The sequence below is a fragment of the Hyaena hyaena genome, unplaced genomic scaffold (assembly GCF_003009895.1).
Source record: "Hyaena hyaena isolate Hyena2069 unplaced genomic scaffold, ASM300989v1 scaffold_179, whole genome shotgun sequence".
Classification (NCBI taxonomy): Eukaryota; Metazoa; Chordata; class Mammalia; order Carnivora; family Hyaenidae; genus Hyaena; species Hyaena hyaena.
In genome coordinates this window covers 1,995,821-2,013,192 of record NW_024080812.1, presented here as the reverse complement: position 1 = coordinate 2,013,192, position 17,372 = coordinate 1,995,821, and the positions used below count along the sequence as shown (strand labels likewise).

The window sequence follows — 17,372 nt, the reverse complement described above, 5'->3', positions numbered from 1 at the left end:
GCTGTTCAAAGACATAATTTTATAGCAATACACACCTATCTCAAGAAACAAGAAAATTCTCAAAGAAATAACCTAACATTACACCTAAAGGAGGCAGGAAAAGAACAAAACCCAAAGCCAGTAGAAGAAAGGAAATAATAAAGGTTAGCACAGAAATAAATACAGGCAAACAAAAGCAAAACCCCTACAACAATAGAGTGCCTTAACACCTCAAGGAGCTAGAAAAAGAATAAACAAAACCTAAAACCAACAGAAGCAAGGAAATAATAAAGATCTGAGAAGAAATAAATGATAGAGAAACAAAAGTCATTAGAATAGATCGATTAAACTAGGAGCTTGTTCTTTGAAAAAAAATCAACAAAACTCATAAACGTCTAGCCAGACTTATCAACAAAAAAGAAAGTACTCAAATAAATAAAATCACAAATGAGAGAAGAGAAATAACACCACAGATATACAATTATGAGATTACAAAGAACTACATGCTGGGGCACCTGCTTAGCTCAGTCAGTTGAGCATCTGATTCTTGATTTTGGCTCAGGCATGATCTCACAGTTGCAGAATCAAGTCCTGCATCAGGTTTCTTTCTGAGCATATACCCTGTCTGGGATTCTCTCTCTGTCTCCCTCTCTCTCGGCCCCTCTCCTCCTCATGTGCGCATGTGTGCATGCTCTCTCTCTCTCTGTCTCAAAAATAAATAGACAACAAAAAACAACTATATGCCAACAAACTGGAAAACCTAGAAGAAATGGATAAAGTCTGAGAAACATAAATTACCAAAACTGAAACAAGAAGACACAGAAAATGTGAACAGATTACCAGCAAAGAAACTGAATCTGTAATAAATAAACTCTCAACAAAATCCAAAATCAGACAGCTTCCCAGGTGAATTCTACCTAACATTTACAAAATAGTTAATACCGGGGTGCCTGGGTGGCTTAGTCGGTTAAGCGTCCGACTTTCGCTTAGGTCATGATCTCGCGGTTCGTGGGTTCGAGCCCCACGTCGGGCTCTGTGCTGACTGCCAGCTCAGAGCCTGGAGCCTATTTCAGAGTCTGTATCTCCCTCTTTCTCTGACCCTCCCCTGCTCACGCTGTCTCCCTTTCTCTCTCCTAGAAATAAATAAAAATATTAAAAAAAAATAGTTAATACCTATTCTTCTCAAACTATTCCAAAATTTAGAAAAGGAAGGAAAACTTCCAAAATCCATTCTATGAGGCCAGCATTAACATGATATCGAAACCAGATAAAGACACAACAACAACAAAAAAGAACTATAAGCCAGTCTCTCTGATGAACACAGATACAAAAATCCTGAACAAAATACTAGTAAACTGGTGTAGCCACTGAGGAGAACGGTACAGAGGTTCCTCAAAAATTTAAAAATAGAGGGGCGCCTGGGTGGCTTAGTCGGTTAAGTGTCCGACTTTCGCTTAGGTCATGATCTCGCGGTTCGTGGGTTCGAGCCCCGTGTTGGGCTGTGCTGACTGCCAGCTCAGAGCCTGGAGCCTGTTTCAGAGTCTGTGATTCCCTCTCTCTCTGACCATCCCCTGCTCACGCTGTCTCTCTCTCTCTCCTAGAAATAAATAAAACATTAAAAAATTTTTTTTAAAAATTTAAAAATAGAATTACCATGTGATATGATCCAGTAATGATATGATCCAATAATTTCACTATGGGGTATTTACCTAAAGAAAACAAAAACGCTAATTTGAAAAGATATATGCACCCTTAACGTTTACTGCGCATTACTTACGATAACTAAGATATGGAAGCAACCTAAGTGTCCATCCACAGATAAATGCATTAAGAAGACGTGGAGCGGGGGGGCGCCTGGGTAACTGAGTAGGTAGAGCGTCTAACTTTGGCTCAGCTCATGATCTCACAGATCGCGGGTTCGAGCGCTGCGTTGGGCTCTGTGCTGACAGCTCAGAGCCTGGAGCCTGCTTCCGATTCTGTCTCCCTCTCTCTCTGCCCCTCCCTGGTTCATGATCTGTCTCTGTCTCTCAAAAATAAATAAATGTTAAAAAAAATTAAAAAGAAAAAAAGAAGATGTGGAGGGGTGTGTGCGTGTGTGTGTGTGTGTATAAAGTGAAATATTATTCATCCATTTAAAAAAAGATTGAGATCGGGGCGCCTGGGTGGCTTAGTCGGTTAAGCGTCCGACTTTCACTTAGGTCATGATCTCGCGGTTCGTGGGTTCGAGTCCCGCGCGTCCGGCTCTGTGCTGACTGCCAGCTCAGAGCCTGGAGCCTATTTCGGAGTCTGTGTCTCCCTCTCTCTCTGACCCTCCCCTGCTCAAGCTGTCTCTCTCTCTCTCCTAGAAATAAATAAAAATAAAAAAATAAATAAAATGTTAAAAAAAAAAAGATTGAGATCTTACCATTTGCAACAAGATGGAAGGATCTAGAGGGTATAATGTTTTTTTTTTAACTTCTTTAAAAGTTTATTTATTTATTTTCTTTCTTTCTTTTTTTTTTTTTTTTTTACAAATAGTTTATTGTCAAGTTGGTTTCCATATAACACCCAGTGCTCATCCCCACAAGTGCCCCCCTCTGTGCCCATCCCTAGAGGGTAAAATGTTAAGTGAAATAAGTCAGACAACAAAAGACAAGTTACCATACAATTTCACTCGGTTTTTGGAATTTAAGAAACAAAACAAATGAACAAAAATAAAAAGAGACCAAAATAAAGATTCTTTTTTTCTAAACGTTGATTTATTTCAGAAGAGAGTGTGTATGTGTGCACACAACAAGGGAGAGGCAGAGAGAAAGGGAGAGAGACAATCCCAAGCAGATGTGGGAGATGTGGGGCTTGATCTCATGAACTGAGATCATGGACTGAGCTGAAATCAAGAATCAGACACTTCATCAAATGAGCCACTCAGGCATCCCCCAAAAAACCAGATTCTTAAATACGGAGAACAAACTGATGGCTGCCAGGTGGGAAGTGGATATGGGGATGGGAGAGATATATAAAGGGGATTAAGAAGTATCCTTTTCTTTTTTTTTTTTTAATGTTTTATTTATTCCTGAGAGAGAGAGAGAGAGACAGCGTGAGAAGGGGAGGGCTAGAGAGGCGAAGTACGCTTTTTTTGATGAGCACTAAATAATGTATTGAACTACTGAACCGTTATATTGTACACGTGAAACTAATATGACATTGTATGTTAATTATGCCTCAAAGAAAGCCAAAATAAAAATAAATTTTAAAAGACTAAGATAAGTAGCAATGCTGGAGAATTGAAACTTACATAGAATAAACAATCAGATACTTCAAACTAAAAAAAAAAAGATTTTTGGGGTGCCTGGGTGGCTCAGTCAGTTAAGCCCTACTTATAAGAAACTTGATTTCTAAAACTGTATGGGTCCAAATGAATGTTCTCCCTGAAATTCTACACATAACCTACCTATTACCACAAAGTAACCACTGCTTATATTGCTGTTTTGAGCTCATCTTTTGAAATTACCTTCACAATCTGGGGATAGTCTTTTTTTTTTTTAATTTGGTAAAATTTACATAACCAACGTTACCATTTTGACCATTTAAAAAATTTTTTTAAGCTTAATATTTATTTTGAGAGAGAGAGCACAAGCACATGAGCCAGGAAGGGGCAGAGGGAGGGCAGGAGAGAGAGAATCCCAACCAGGCTTTGTGCTGTCAGCAAACTGTGAGATCATGACCTGAGCCAAAATCAAGAGTTGGACACTTAACCAACTGAGCCACCCAGGCACTCCTTGACTTTTTTTAAGTATACAGCTAAATGGCAATAAGTACATTCACATTGTTGTACAACTATCACCACTACCCAATCTCCAGAAACTTTTCACCACCCCAAACTGAAACTCACACCCAATGAACACTAATTCTCCACCTCCTACCCATCCCCCCCAGACTCTCGTAACCACCATTTTACTTCTGCATCTATGAATCTGACTAATCTAGGTATCTCCTAAAAAAGGAATCATAAAATAGTTGTCCTTTCATGCCTGGCTTATTTCATGCCTGGCTTATTTCACTTACCATAGATCCTCAAAGTTTACCCATGTCGCAGCATGTGTATGGGGACATGGTCTTTTAAAGCTACATTATTTTTCATTCACTGTGACTCCTAAATACAAGCCAGCACTTCATCAGCTAAAGGAAGAACAACTTTTTCCAATGCCAAAGAAATAAGCTGGGCTTATGGAGGGATGGCATGTGGGTATTATTCAACATGCTGTCCTCAGATTTTCTGGCCTAATTTTCTTTACTCTGTTTTTCATCTTAAGCCTTCACATTTGAACCCAAACCCATGTAAGATATAATACTTCTGTAATGCTTTATACAGATTTACATTTTGTTAATAGCATCTAGCATGTCAAGTCGTCTGCCGCTTTTTAAGTCATCATAAACCATCTGGATGTGTACGTTGTATACTCTCAACTGGAAATCAAGCTGCTCCAGAACAGGGAAATTTGCTTTTTTTTTTTTTTTAAGTCCCATAACTTCTAGAACTTTAAACCTTGTAGGGTGCTTAGATATTGCTATTGCCTGCAAAAGTAAACAACAATGCACCCTTTAGTATGCCTCCTAAATTGTTAAGTGACATTCCGTTCATATACACAAGACACTCCAGGTGAACCATTTCTCACTCTACACTGCTCACAAATGAAGCTTTGTTGCTGTTTTAAATAGGAAGAAGTTCAGCCATGGCAAATGGTCTGCATCTTGACCATCCATGATGTAACTGAAGTAAGCACAAAAGCACCTGTCACTATCCCTGAATAGGCTGTTTCCAGCCACCAGCAGTGAAATATTATCTGAGATCAAGAATGGCTACTTCCATGGAGAAGTATCATATTACTTTGTAATAAGCTGTTGCTGAGTGTCACCACTTCTCTGAATAGGCACATCTCCAAACTCAAGCACACTCACTTCTGATCCAAGGCACACAATCTGTTAAAGACATGAAAATCTGCATTCTTTTTGAGAGAGAGACAGAGCATGAGTGGGGGAAGGACAGAGAGAGGGAGACACAGAATCAGAAGCAGGCTTCAGGCTCTGAGCTGTCAGCACAGAGCCAGACACAGGGCTTGAACCAGTGAACCACGAGATCATGACCTAAGCTGAAGTCAGAGGCTTAACTGACTGAGCTGACCAGGCCCCCTGAAAATCTGCATTCTTAAGAGGCAAACTCTAGAATGATTCAAAGAAAGTAGTTACATAAATAAGAGTAAGGGGCAAAGAGGTAGCTCAAAGAATACGGATTCTTTCACTAACTTCTTTCTCTCCATGATTCTGTTATGCTCGGTCTTTCCGTAACTGGGATACACCCATTCTTTACCTAATTTCGTAAGACATACTTTCTCCTAGGAGTTCTCTATAGCTTATATACTTTTAAAAGAAATATGCTCCTTTTGAAAACAATTTTAAGACTTTCACCACATTATGAGATCCTTTACAGAATCCTAAGGCTAAAAAAAAAAAAAAAAGCCTTTGAAATTCTCCCTTCTGATGATGAAGCCAAGGAGGGAGACATTTAAAGGCTCAAAAGAGGCTGAACCCAACTGAGAGGTATCAGTAGGTGCTTCTTTATGCTCTAGTCTCAGAATTGTGAAACCAATGAATGTTAGAGTGGAAATGGACCTCAGAGATCATCTAGCCTAGCCTTATCATTTTACAGTTGAGGAAACTAGAGCCTGGAGAAACTGCCTTTCCCAAGGTCACAGGAGGAGCAAATGTGTGGCAATACTAGTTGTAGCATGCAAGTCTCCAGACTCTCAGTCCAAGGCTTTTGTACATTATATGCACTGAGGGGCATTTTCATGCTCTGTGGATATAGACTTCAGCAACAGGTAAAACTTGTTGAAACTTCGTTTTTTTAGGGAATTAGAGTTAACACTACAATTAACTACAAAATTGCAGGACTGCATACTAGGTAGAATGGGCACCAAAACCAAGAGTGACCCATTCAAAACACTATCCCCAACCCCACATGGCTTACCTAAATCAGTCACATGTAAGTGACTTCCTGAAACTCATAGACTGGTACACTGGGTGGATGGCAGCACCATGAAAGAGCCAGCTCTGAAAGACTAGAGAAAGCCTACCTTAATGTTCAACCACAGCAGCAGCCGCTCTTCCTTATAGGTGGTTTTATTTACCAACCCAAGAATGACTACCTTGACCCATTAGAGCTGTGGAAGTAACTTCAGTTTCACCAGGATCATGTAGTTAATTTGCTTTTGGTGCCCCACCGTGGCACTTCTAGGAACTACACCCTCTATTTGTAACCTATGATAGTTTACCTGATCTCACACCATATAGGAGGTAAAAGTACAGGCATTCCTTGGAGATATTGCATGTTTGGTTCCAGACCATCACAATGAGGAACATAATAAAGCAAGGCAAACAAATTTTTGGTTTTTCTGTGCATATAAAAGTTATGCTCAAGCTATACTGTAGTCTATTAAAGTCTGCGATAGCATTATGTCTAAAAAAATGTATACAATTTAAAAATAGTTTATGGAAAGTGTTTTACTGCGAAAAATGCTAACTATCATCTGAAGTTGAGTGAGTCATAATCTTTTCGCTGGTAGAGGGTCTTGTCTTGATGTTGATGGCTGCTGGCTGATCAGGGTGGCTGTGGCAACTTCTTAATATAAGACAACAATGAAGTTTCCTGCATTGATGGACTTTTCCTTTCATGAACAATTTCTCTGTAGCATGTAAAGCTGTTTGATAGCATTTTACCCAGAATTCTTTAAAAAATGGAGCCAATCCTCTCAAATCCCAAACTGCTTTATCAACTAAGTTCATGTAATATACTAAATCCTTTGTCATTTCAACAACCTTCACAGCATCTTCACCAGGAGTAGATTCTATCTCAAGAAACCACTTTCTTTGTTCATCTTTAAGAAGCAACTCCTCATCAGTTAAAAGTTTTTATCCTGAGATTAAAACAATTCAGTCACATCTTCAGGCTCCACTTTTAATTCTAGTTCTGCAATTTCTACCATATCTGCAGTGACTTCCTCCACTGAAGTCTTGAACCCCTCAAAATCATCCAGGAGGGCTGGAATCGATTTCTTCAAAACTCCCATTAAAGTGGTTATTTTGCCCTCTTTCCTTGAATCATCAATTTTTTTAATGACACCTAGAATGGTGAATCCTTTCCAGAAGGTTTTCAATTTACTATGCTCAGATCTGTCAGAGCAATCATAATCTTTGGCAGCTATAGCCTTATGGCATGGATTTCTTAGATAATAAGACTTGAAAGTCAAAATTACTTCTTGATTCATGGAATGCAGAATGGATGCTGTGTTAGCAGGCATGAAACTTACTGTACATCTCCATGGCACTGTGCCTGGCTGCCCACATACACTATCTGTGAGTAGTAATATTTTGCAAGCAGTCCATTTTTTGAAGCAGTAGGTTGCAACAGTGGGCTTACAATATTCAATAAACCATGTTGTAAACAGGTGTACTGTTACCTAGGCTTGGTTGGTCCATTTATAGAGCATAAGCAGAGTAGATTTACCATAGTTCTTAGGATTTTTGGAATGGTCCAGGAGCACTGGCTTCAACGCAAAGTCACAGGCTGCATTAGCCCCTAATAAGAGAGTCAGCCAGTGCTTTGAGGCTTTGAAGCCAGGCATTGACTTCTCTCTAGTTAAGAGAATCCTAGATGGCTGTTTCATCTACATTGAAAATCTCTTGTTTAGTGTAGTCTCCTTCATTAATTATCTTCACTACATCTTCTGGATAACTTGCTGCAGATTTTACATCAGCACCTGGGGCTTCCTTCACCTTGTACTTTTATGTTATGGAGGTGGCTTCTTTCCTTAAAACTCATGAACCAACTTCTGCTAGCTTCAAACTTTTCTTCTACAGCTTCCTCACCTCTCTCAGCCTTGAATTGGAACAGTTAGGACCTTATAGGCTTTGGCTTAAGATAACATTGTGGCTAGTTTAATCTTCTATCCAGACCCCTAAAACCTTCTCCATATCAACAATAATGCTGTTTTACTTGTTTATCATTCGTGTGTTCACTGGAGCAGCACTTTTAATTTCCTTCAAAACCTTTTACTTTACATTCACAACTTGGCTAATTCTTTGTCACGAGGCCTAGGTTTTGGCCTATCTCAGCTTTCAACATACCTTCCATGCTAAGCTTAATCATTTGAAACTTCTGATTTAAAGTAAGAGACATGCAACTCTTCCTTTCACTTGATCACTAAAAGGCCAGTATAGGGTTATTAATTGGCCTAATTTCAGTCTGAAGTATTGTGAGAATGTGACAGACATGAAGTTGAGCAAATGCTGTTGGAAAATGGTGCTAATAAATTTGTTCAACACAAATTGTGGGGCTTTCAATTTGTAAAAAACACAGTATTTGAAAAGCAAAATAAAGTGAAGTGTAATAAAGTGCAATAAAACAAGATATGCCTGTGTCAGATCCCTCTAAGCCTGTTTCTTTATAAGGTTGTCTGAAAAGGTTAAAAGAGATAATACTTAATAAGTACTTAGCAAATGCTAGGCATATTGAAAGTTTCATAAATAGTAACTACCATTTTTTAAAATTTATTTGAGAGAAAGAGCATGGGTCATGTGCGCACGGGAAGGACAGAGAGAGAGGCAGAGGGAGAGAGAGGGTCGGGGGAGGGAGGGAGAGAGAATCTCAAGCAGGCTCTGCATCGTCAGCACAGAGCCCTATGTGGAACTTGAACTCATGAACTGTGAGATTATGATCCGAGCCAAAATCAAGAGTCAGACGTTTTACTGACTGAGCCACCCAGGGGCCCCACTACCACTGTTTTTAAAATTAAATCATTAGGTAGAAAGAACTAAGAGCAAAACCAAAATTCACCAAAGAATATGTGTTAGAAAAATTAAAACTGTGCAGTCAATAAGTAATTGGTGTCTACCAACCAGCTGCATATGATTCTATATTCTCTATTTATAGTCTATAGTGACTATTTTTGCTGGTTTCCAAAATAATGGGGTCTCACGGACATGTTGAAATTTGAGTGAATTAAAAAAAAAGAAATTTGAGTGAATTAAAATGGAAGCTTTTCAGTAATTTTATAACACTCATTAATACATTTGGAGCTGCCTTCAGGTGCTACAAAACCCAAACTAGAACCTGACTACAGACACTTCCTGTATTATCTAATAATAACTTACAGCATTCTGAGGTATTTGGAGAGACCTCATCATATGCCACAAAACTAAGACTAGACATTATGGCATACTTAACATATTAAGTAATTATATATTAATACAAAGAAATTATGTACCTACTTAATATAATATAAAGTGGAATAATAATTATCACATATGCTAACAGATTATCACTGCCATACAAACTTCCTAAGAAGGGACATATTTCATCTGTTTTCCCATTCTTTGTTTTAACAGATGTAGACATCCATTTTACAAGTGATGAAAATATATATAAATAAAAATAAAATTACACTGTTTTTTTTTTTTTAGTATTTTTATTTATTTCTAGGAGAGAGAGAGAGACAGCGTGAGTACGGGAGGGTCACAGAGAGAGGGAGTCACAGACTCTGAAACAGCCTCCAGGCTCTGAGCTGGCAGTCAGCACAGAGCCCGACGCAGGGCTCGAACCCACGAACTGCGAGATCATGACTTAAGCGAAAGTCGGACGCTTAACCGACTAAGCCACCCAGGCGCCCTAATTACACTCAGTTTTAATAGCCAATCATATATTATAAGTTTTTCCACAACAATTCATAATATATATGAGGCATTGTTCTAGGTTTTTTAGGATACATAATAAACAAAACAGACAAGATATAGAGCTTATAATAGAAGAGGGAATACTTCTAAACTTTTAAGCATTACGACGATGCCAAAACCAGACAAAGGCATCACAAGAAAGAAAATTAAGAATATCCCTGGGTGCCTGGGTGGCTCAGTTGTTAAGTATCTGATTTCGGCTCAGGTCATGATCTCAAGGTTCATGAGTTCGAGTCCCACATTGGGTGAGCTTCAGCACCAGTTTCAGTTAAGCTTCAGCCCCACTTCTGGTGAGCTTGTGCCCCACTTCAGGTGAGCACAACCCCACTTCAGGTAAGTCCCGCTTCTCTCTCTCTCTCTCTCTCTTACTCCCTTCCTCTCGCTCTCTCTGCCCCTCCCTCACTTGTGCCCCCTCTCTCTCAAAACAAACAAAAAAAGAATATCCCTGATGAACACGGATGCAAAAAACCTCAACAAAATTATTAGCAAACTGAATTCAGTGACACATTAAAGGATCATACATGATGATCAAGTAGGATTTACTCCAGGGGTGCAAGAATGGTTCAGTATCCACAAATCAACATGATACACCACATTAATAACATGAAGGGTAAAAATGCATAAAAAGCATTTGACAAAATTGAACATCCATTTATGATACAAAATCTCAACAAACTGGATATAGAGAGAACATACTTCACCAAAATAAAGGTCATATGTGACAAGCCCACAGCTACTCCTCCTCACTGGTGAAGAGCTCAAAGCATTTCCTCTAAGATCATGAATAAGGATGGCCTACTGCCACCATTTTTATGCAACACAGTATTGGAAGCAAAACAATTAGGCACAAAAAGGAAATGAAAAGCATTCAAAATTGGAAAGAAGTAAATTCTGTCCCTATTTGCAGACGGCATATTATACATAGAAACTCTACAGACTCCGCCAAAAAACTTAGATTTAATAAACAAATTCAGTAAAGTTGCAGTATACAAAATCAACATACAAAAACCAATAACTCTCTATACACTAATAATGAACTATCAGGAGAAATTAAGAAATAATGTCATTTACAATTGCAAAAAAGGATAAACACTAAACTTAACCAAGGAGGTTAAAGACATGTACACTGAAAACACAAGACACTGATGAAAGAAACTGAAGATACAAATAAATGAAAAGATATTCCATGCACATGGACTGGAAAAATTGGTACTGATAAAAGGTCTATACTATACCTAAAGCAATCTACAGACTCTGCAGTCCTTATTGAAATTCCAATGGCATTTTCCACAGAAATTAAACGATCAATCCAAACATCTGCATGGAACCGCAAAAGACCCCCATTAGAACAAAGCTGGAAGTAGTAGGTCCCCAGGTTACCCACAACTTCCAACCAATTTGGCTACAAACTGAAGGTTCTTATGACCTCTCCTCAGGTTCAATTAACTTGTTGGAGTGGCTCACAGAATTCAGGGAAACTTGAATTATATTTACTTACCTACATTTACCAACTTATTAAGAGTTCTGATAAAGAATACAGTTGAAGAGCCAGATGAAGAGATACACAGGGTGAGGTGTGGGGTGTCCTGAGCACAGAAGCTTCTGTCCCTATGGAGCTGGGGTACATCACGTTCCACATATGGGTATATTCACCCACCTGGAAGCTCTCTAAACCCTATATACTAGTGAGATTTTATGGCGGCTTCTTCATATAGGCATGATCAATTAATTATTAACCTTCATTTTCAACTCTTCTTTCCTCTCTGGAGGACAAGAGGTAGGGCTGATAATCCAAGTTTCTAATCACAGGTTGGTCTTTCTGGTGACCAGTCCCCACCCAGTACCCCACCCAGTGTCACCTCATTAGAACAAAAGATGCTCCTAGTGTTCTCATCACTTAGGGAATTACAAAGATTTTAGGAGCTGTGTGTCAGGAACCAGGAGCAGATACACACACACACACACACACACACACTCACTTCCATTACCTCACGGGAAATGACAATCTCTTCAACAAATAGTTTTGGGAAAACTTGACAGAAAAATGCAAGAGAATGGAAATGAATCACTATCTTGGGGCGCCTGGGTGGCTTAGTCGGGTAAGCGTCCGACTTTCACTTAGGTCATGATCTCGCGGTTCGTGGGTTCGAGCCCCGCATCGGGCTCTGTGCTGACTGCCAGCTCAGAGCCTGGAGCCTGTTTCAGGGTCTGACTCCCTCTCTCTCTGACCCTCCCCTGCTCACGCTGTCTTTCTCTCTCTCTCCTAGAAATAAAAAAAAAATTAAAAAAAAAAAAAAAAGGAAATGAATCACTATCTTACACTATATACAAAAATTAACTCCAATGGAATCAAAGACTTGAATGTAAGATCTGAAACCATAAAATTCCTAGCAGAAAACACAGAGTTCTTTTACATCAGTCTTGGTGATGATTTTTTGGACTTGACACCAAATCTTTACCAAAAGTAAAGATAACAAAAGTAAAAAATAGCAAGTGGGGACTATATCAAACTAAAAAGCTTTTGCACAACAGAGAAAACCATCAACAAAATGAAAAGGCAGTTTACCAAATGAGAGAAAATATTTGCAAATCATGTATCTGATAAGGGATTAATACCCAAGATAGATAAAGAATTCATACAACTCAGTAGCAAAAAACCCAAACAATCTGATTTATTTAAAAAAAAAAAAAAAAAGGGCAGAAGATCTGAATAGACATCTTTCCAAGGAAGACATACAGATGGCCAACAGGTATAAAGAAAAGGTATTCAACATTACTGATCATCAGGGAAATGCAAATCAATTCACCATGAGATATTACCTCATACCTGTTAGAAAGGCAATTATCAAAAGACAAGAAGTAATACCCATTGAGAAAGATGTGGAGAAAATATAGAGCTTATGTTTTGCTCGGTTGCTTTTAAAATTGACGTGCATCAGAAACACCCTAGATGAATGTTAAAACAGACTGTAATGACAGTTAATAACTCTCTAAATCTTGGGTAGAGTCCAATAATTTGCATTTCTAATGAATTCCCTGATGATGCTGACACTGGCAGTTCAGGGACCAAACTTTGAAAACCACTGTTCTAGTGAAAGGAAGACAAATACTATACTATAAACATCAGAAATATATAAAGTGTCTAGTACATTAGAAGGTAAGTGCTCTGAGAAAAAAGCGAAAGTAGGGCAAGATAAGAGCTGCATACAAAGCCGGTATTCTTATGTTTTATTTTTAAAAAATCTCCAATTTCCCATATAATAGTAAGAATGGCTAATGTTCTTGTCAAACAATATTCTAAGGGCTTTACATATATTAACTAATTTAATCCTACAAACCCCCTATGAAGTAAATACTACCATTTGCCCCATTTTGCAGGGAGAAACTTGTTAGGTTGAAGTAAGCTGTCCAAGGTCACACAGCTACTAAGAGATGGATCCAGGATGTGAGCCCAGCCAGTCTGGCTCTAGAATCCTTGCTGTTTACTGACTCTCAATTCACAGATCTTCATTGTTATTTCTTTTTTTTTATATATTTATTTTTGAGAAAGAGAGAGAGTACAAGCAGGGGAGGGGCCAAAGCAGTCTCCAGGCTCCAAGCTCTCAGCACAGAACTGCACTCGAACCCATGAACTGTGAGATCATGACCTGAGCTTAACCAACTGAGTCACCCAGGTGCCCCATTAATGTTATTTTTAGTAGCAGGAGAAGAACTATCTTGTCAGGCTAGATTGGACATACATTATGATCTCTATTCTATAAGCACACTTGATGCTTTCTTCCATCTACGACCCGAACAAGCCTGCATCTACCCTTAAGTTTATCATTCACTCAAATGACCAAGTGAGAAAATGCAGACACCCTTGAATCTTTCTCTCACTCCGCATGTCCCAATCTTAATTTCTGTCTCAGAAATTGGAGTTAGGACTCTCTAGATTCCCATGTTACCCAAACAATTGCCATAAAGGCTCCTAATATGGTTTCCTATATCCAGATTCTGATGTCTCTCTTTCATCCTCCACTCAGCCACCAGCATTCCCCTTCTAAAATAAAATCTGACCATATTAGTCAGCTGCTTAAAATCCTTTACTGATTCTTCGTATCAAGCCCAAATGTCTTAATGCGATATAAAGTCCCTTCACAATCTGGCTGTGTCTCATTTTCCTCATCTACTATTAATCTACCACATAAAGCTCCAGTCATGGTTCTAAGCATTCAATTTTCTGTTCTGTTGTTGCCTCTTCCCACTTCCCCTCTGTCTGGCAAACTCCCACTGGACCCCTTAACACTTAGTTCTCCTTTCTGCTTTCCTCCTCCAACACCCAAGTCAACCTTTTCTTTATGGTCTCAAAACTGTCTTTGGACCAATCACACACTTTGTTGTAAATCTGGTTTCCATTTAAGGCAAGAACTCAAGAATCTCCTAGGGCCCAGGACCATGATGATTCGTAGCAATTCTGAAATAGTTATTAAAAACTGATCAAGTTCAATTACAGAGCATAAGCTAAATTCAAGAGCTGTGTTATGTACATTACTTAGAACCTAATAATTCACAATGGAAATTAAAGCCCTGGAAAGCTTATGAAGTAATCTCAGAACTAGGAAAATAGGATTCAGAGATAAGAGTGTGTTTGCCCAGCTAAATTCTATTTATTCAACAAACATTTATTGAGCTGTATGAAAAAGTAGTGAACAGAGATTGAAAGTTGTTGAAATTCTTTAAAAAAAAAAATTTTTTTTTTAATGTTTTATTTATTTCTAGGAGAGAGAGAGAGACAGCGTGAGCAGGGGAGGGTCAGAGAGAGAGGGAGTCACAGACTGAAACAGGCTCCAGGCTCTGAGCTGNGGGTCAGAGAGAGAGGGAGTCACAGACTGAAACAGGCTCCAGGCTCTGAGCTGGCAGTCAGCACAGAGCCCGATTCGGGGCTCGAACCCACGAACCGCGAGATCATGACCTAAGCGAAAGTCGGATGCCTAACCGACTAAGCCACCCAGGCGCCCCTAAAAATATTTTTTTTTAATGTTTATTTTTGAGAGACAGACAGAGTATGAGTGGGGGAGGGGCAAAGAGAGAGGGAGACACAGAATCCAAAGCAGGCTCTAGGCTCTAAGGTGTCAGCACAGAGCCTGACGCGGGGCTTGAACTCATGGACCATGAGATCATGGCCTGAGCCAAAGTCGGACGTTTAACCGAATGAGTCACCCAGGCACCCCAAAAGTTGTTGAAATTCTTATTATATAACCTATAGATATGGGTACATTATATTTACTTACCCATTAAACAACTAAGTCCACTACCATCAACTTGTATTAAGAGAATTTTGTGCTTGGTTAGATATTCACATCTTTTTGATTATCTTCTTTGCAGCATTGAGGTCAGAGAGATAATAAAGGCGAATAGAACTCAGTTTTCTATGTTTCAAAATGGAATGCCCGTTTGTACTATTTACCCTTCCAGAAACCACCACTGCAAGATTTAATTCAGCACTGGGCTGAAAAAAATGGTCTATTTTTTTTTTTAATGTTTTATTTATTTCTGAGAGAGAGAAAGAGACAGCGTGAGCAGGGGAGGGTCAGAGAGAGAAGGGAGACACAATCCAAAACAAGCTCCAGGCTCCAAGCTGGCAGTCAGCACAGAGCCTGACGCGGGGCTCAAACCCACAAACCGTGAACCGATGAACCATGGGATCATGACCTGAGCTGAAGTCGGAGGCTTAACAGACTGAGCCACCCAGACGCCCCATATTTTTCAACCATGTAAATCAGATCCCATCACTCTCTTGCCATCAAGATGTATTTGTTCTGAGTGGCAAAGAACTGTGACAGGTCTTCCTAGAGATTTAACTGGAAAACTAACTCCTCCAGGCAAAGCTTGCAGCAACCTGAATTTTAAAATCAACAGGCAGAAAACAATATAAACAGAAAGTTAGGAAGAGGACCACACTTAAACCCACAATCCTGATTTTTAAAAGCCACCTCCCCCACAAAACCTGATAATTTACCAACCCCAAAGTTACGTTTCCTTTGACTTCTTAGGCCTTTTGGTGCTATGGATCCTTTGTCAATCTGGTGAAAACTATGGACTTCTCTTGAGAATAATGCTCTAAAATTCATAAAATATACAGACAGCTACAAAAAGAAACCAATTTTACTGAAATACAGGGGCGCAGATTTAAGGTCTCCTACGCTCTTCTCGCCACGGTGAAAATGACAGAAGAAAATTGTGACGGCTACAGGAGGAAGAGAATCCCAAGGAGCCGGCACTCCGAGGTCCACCCCTGAGCACCCTCAAGCGGCAGCAGGGACATTCTGGGCGCCGAGACTCAGCCAACCCTAGGGGGCGTGTCTGACGATGCGCCGCGGAGGTAAAACGGACCCGGTCTGAGAAGAGGGGGGGTCTCGTATTCCCAGAACGCGCAAGGAGCCACGCTCCCCACGGCTCGTCCCACCCTCGCCTCACCTGTCCCTGCTGTCCCCAAGAGACGCTCCGGCACCCCTCGCAGGTCTTCATGGAGGCCGCGGAAGATCTCGTGAAGTTTCTCGAAATGCTCCGAGGAGGCAGCGGAGGTGGCCATGGCGCAGGGCGCGCTCGAGCGGCGGCCACCGAGATTTTGGGCACTGGGGCCGTTCCTGTCCCGGCGGTCAGCCACCCAGTCCCGCAGGCATCACGGCGACCGCCGCCACCACCGCTGGGGACGAGGCGCTTCCGGGGCCGCGGCGGGGTCCTCCCGAGCTGGAACGCCCACTCCCTTCTTGCCGTCACTGAGGGAGCGCCGGGCGCGAAAGCCTGACGGAAAGTCTGGTGGGCTGTCCACCTGGGCGATTCCTGGGAGGGTAGTGGCGCACCAGGGCTAGCGGAAGTCCTGAAGCCCTGGAAATACGCAGTTCAGGGTTGGAGAAAGCGCCACAGCGGAAGGGACTGTGGGGGGCCCCCGGGACGGGCAACGCGGCCGCCAGTCTCCAGGGCCCCGCCTCCCGGTGAGGGGCGGTCGGCTGCAGTGCATGCCGGGGGCTGTAGTTCGTCCCGGGAGCCACTCGGAGTCCTAAGTCACGCGCTGGCGGGGGCGGTGGTTCTGTCAGCGCCACAGCCCCAGTGGGTAGTGCCGGCAAGCAGTAGTTTGGTATCCGAAAGCGTCGGGAAGTCATCTTCGCTGTCGTCGCCCCGTTTGGCCGCTCTCACTTCCTCAGTTTGCGTCCCGACTAAACGTTAGCTTTCAGCCGTTGAGAGAGAGCTGGGCCAGGTTCCTGCTTGCTCTGCAACGGTTAAAAAACAAAAACAAAAACAACTTTTACTGGAGAGGTCAGGTGTCCAGGGCCATGTGCTTTCAGAAATAGTCTCCAGGCAGTGACTCCCCAGATACTCACGCAGCCTCTAGTGTCTGGGCTCGCCTAGTGTATTCATTCACTCAGCAGGTGTTTTTTAATGTTTATTTTTGAGAGAGGGAGAGGCAGAGCGTGGGTGGCACAGGGCCAAAGAGAGGGAGACACAGAAACCCAAGCAGGCTCCAGGCTCCCAGCTGTCAGCCCAGAGCCCAAAGCCTGCTCGAACTCCCGACAAGGAGATCATGACCTGAGTAGAAGTCGGATGCCTGACCCACTGAGCCACCCAAGTGCCCCTCAACAGGT

General features: G+C 41.1%; 1 protein-coding gene across 1 annotated transcript in view; it reads right to left on the bottom strand.

The window, feature by feature from the left end:
• The window catches only part of VTI1B (vesicle transport through interaction with t-SNAREs 1B), a 28,663-nt gene extending 12,225 nt beyond the window's left edge, over positions 1–16,438 (bottom strand). Inside the window, exon 1 of the mRNA XM_039240696.1 lies at positions 16,207–16,438. Within this exon, the coding sequence (XP_039096627.1) occupies positions 16,207–16,321 (115 nt within the window). The 5' untranslated portion in view covers positions 16,322–16,438. The remainder of the gene's footprint in view (positions 1–16,206) is intronic.
• Between the last annotated feature and the right edge of the window lie 934 nt (positions 16,439–17,372).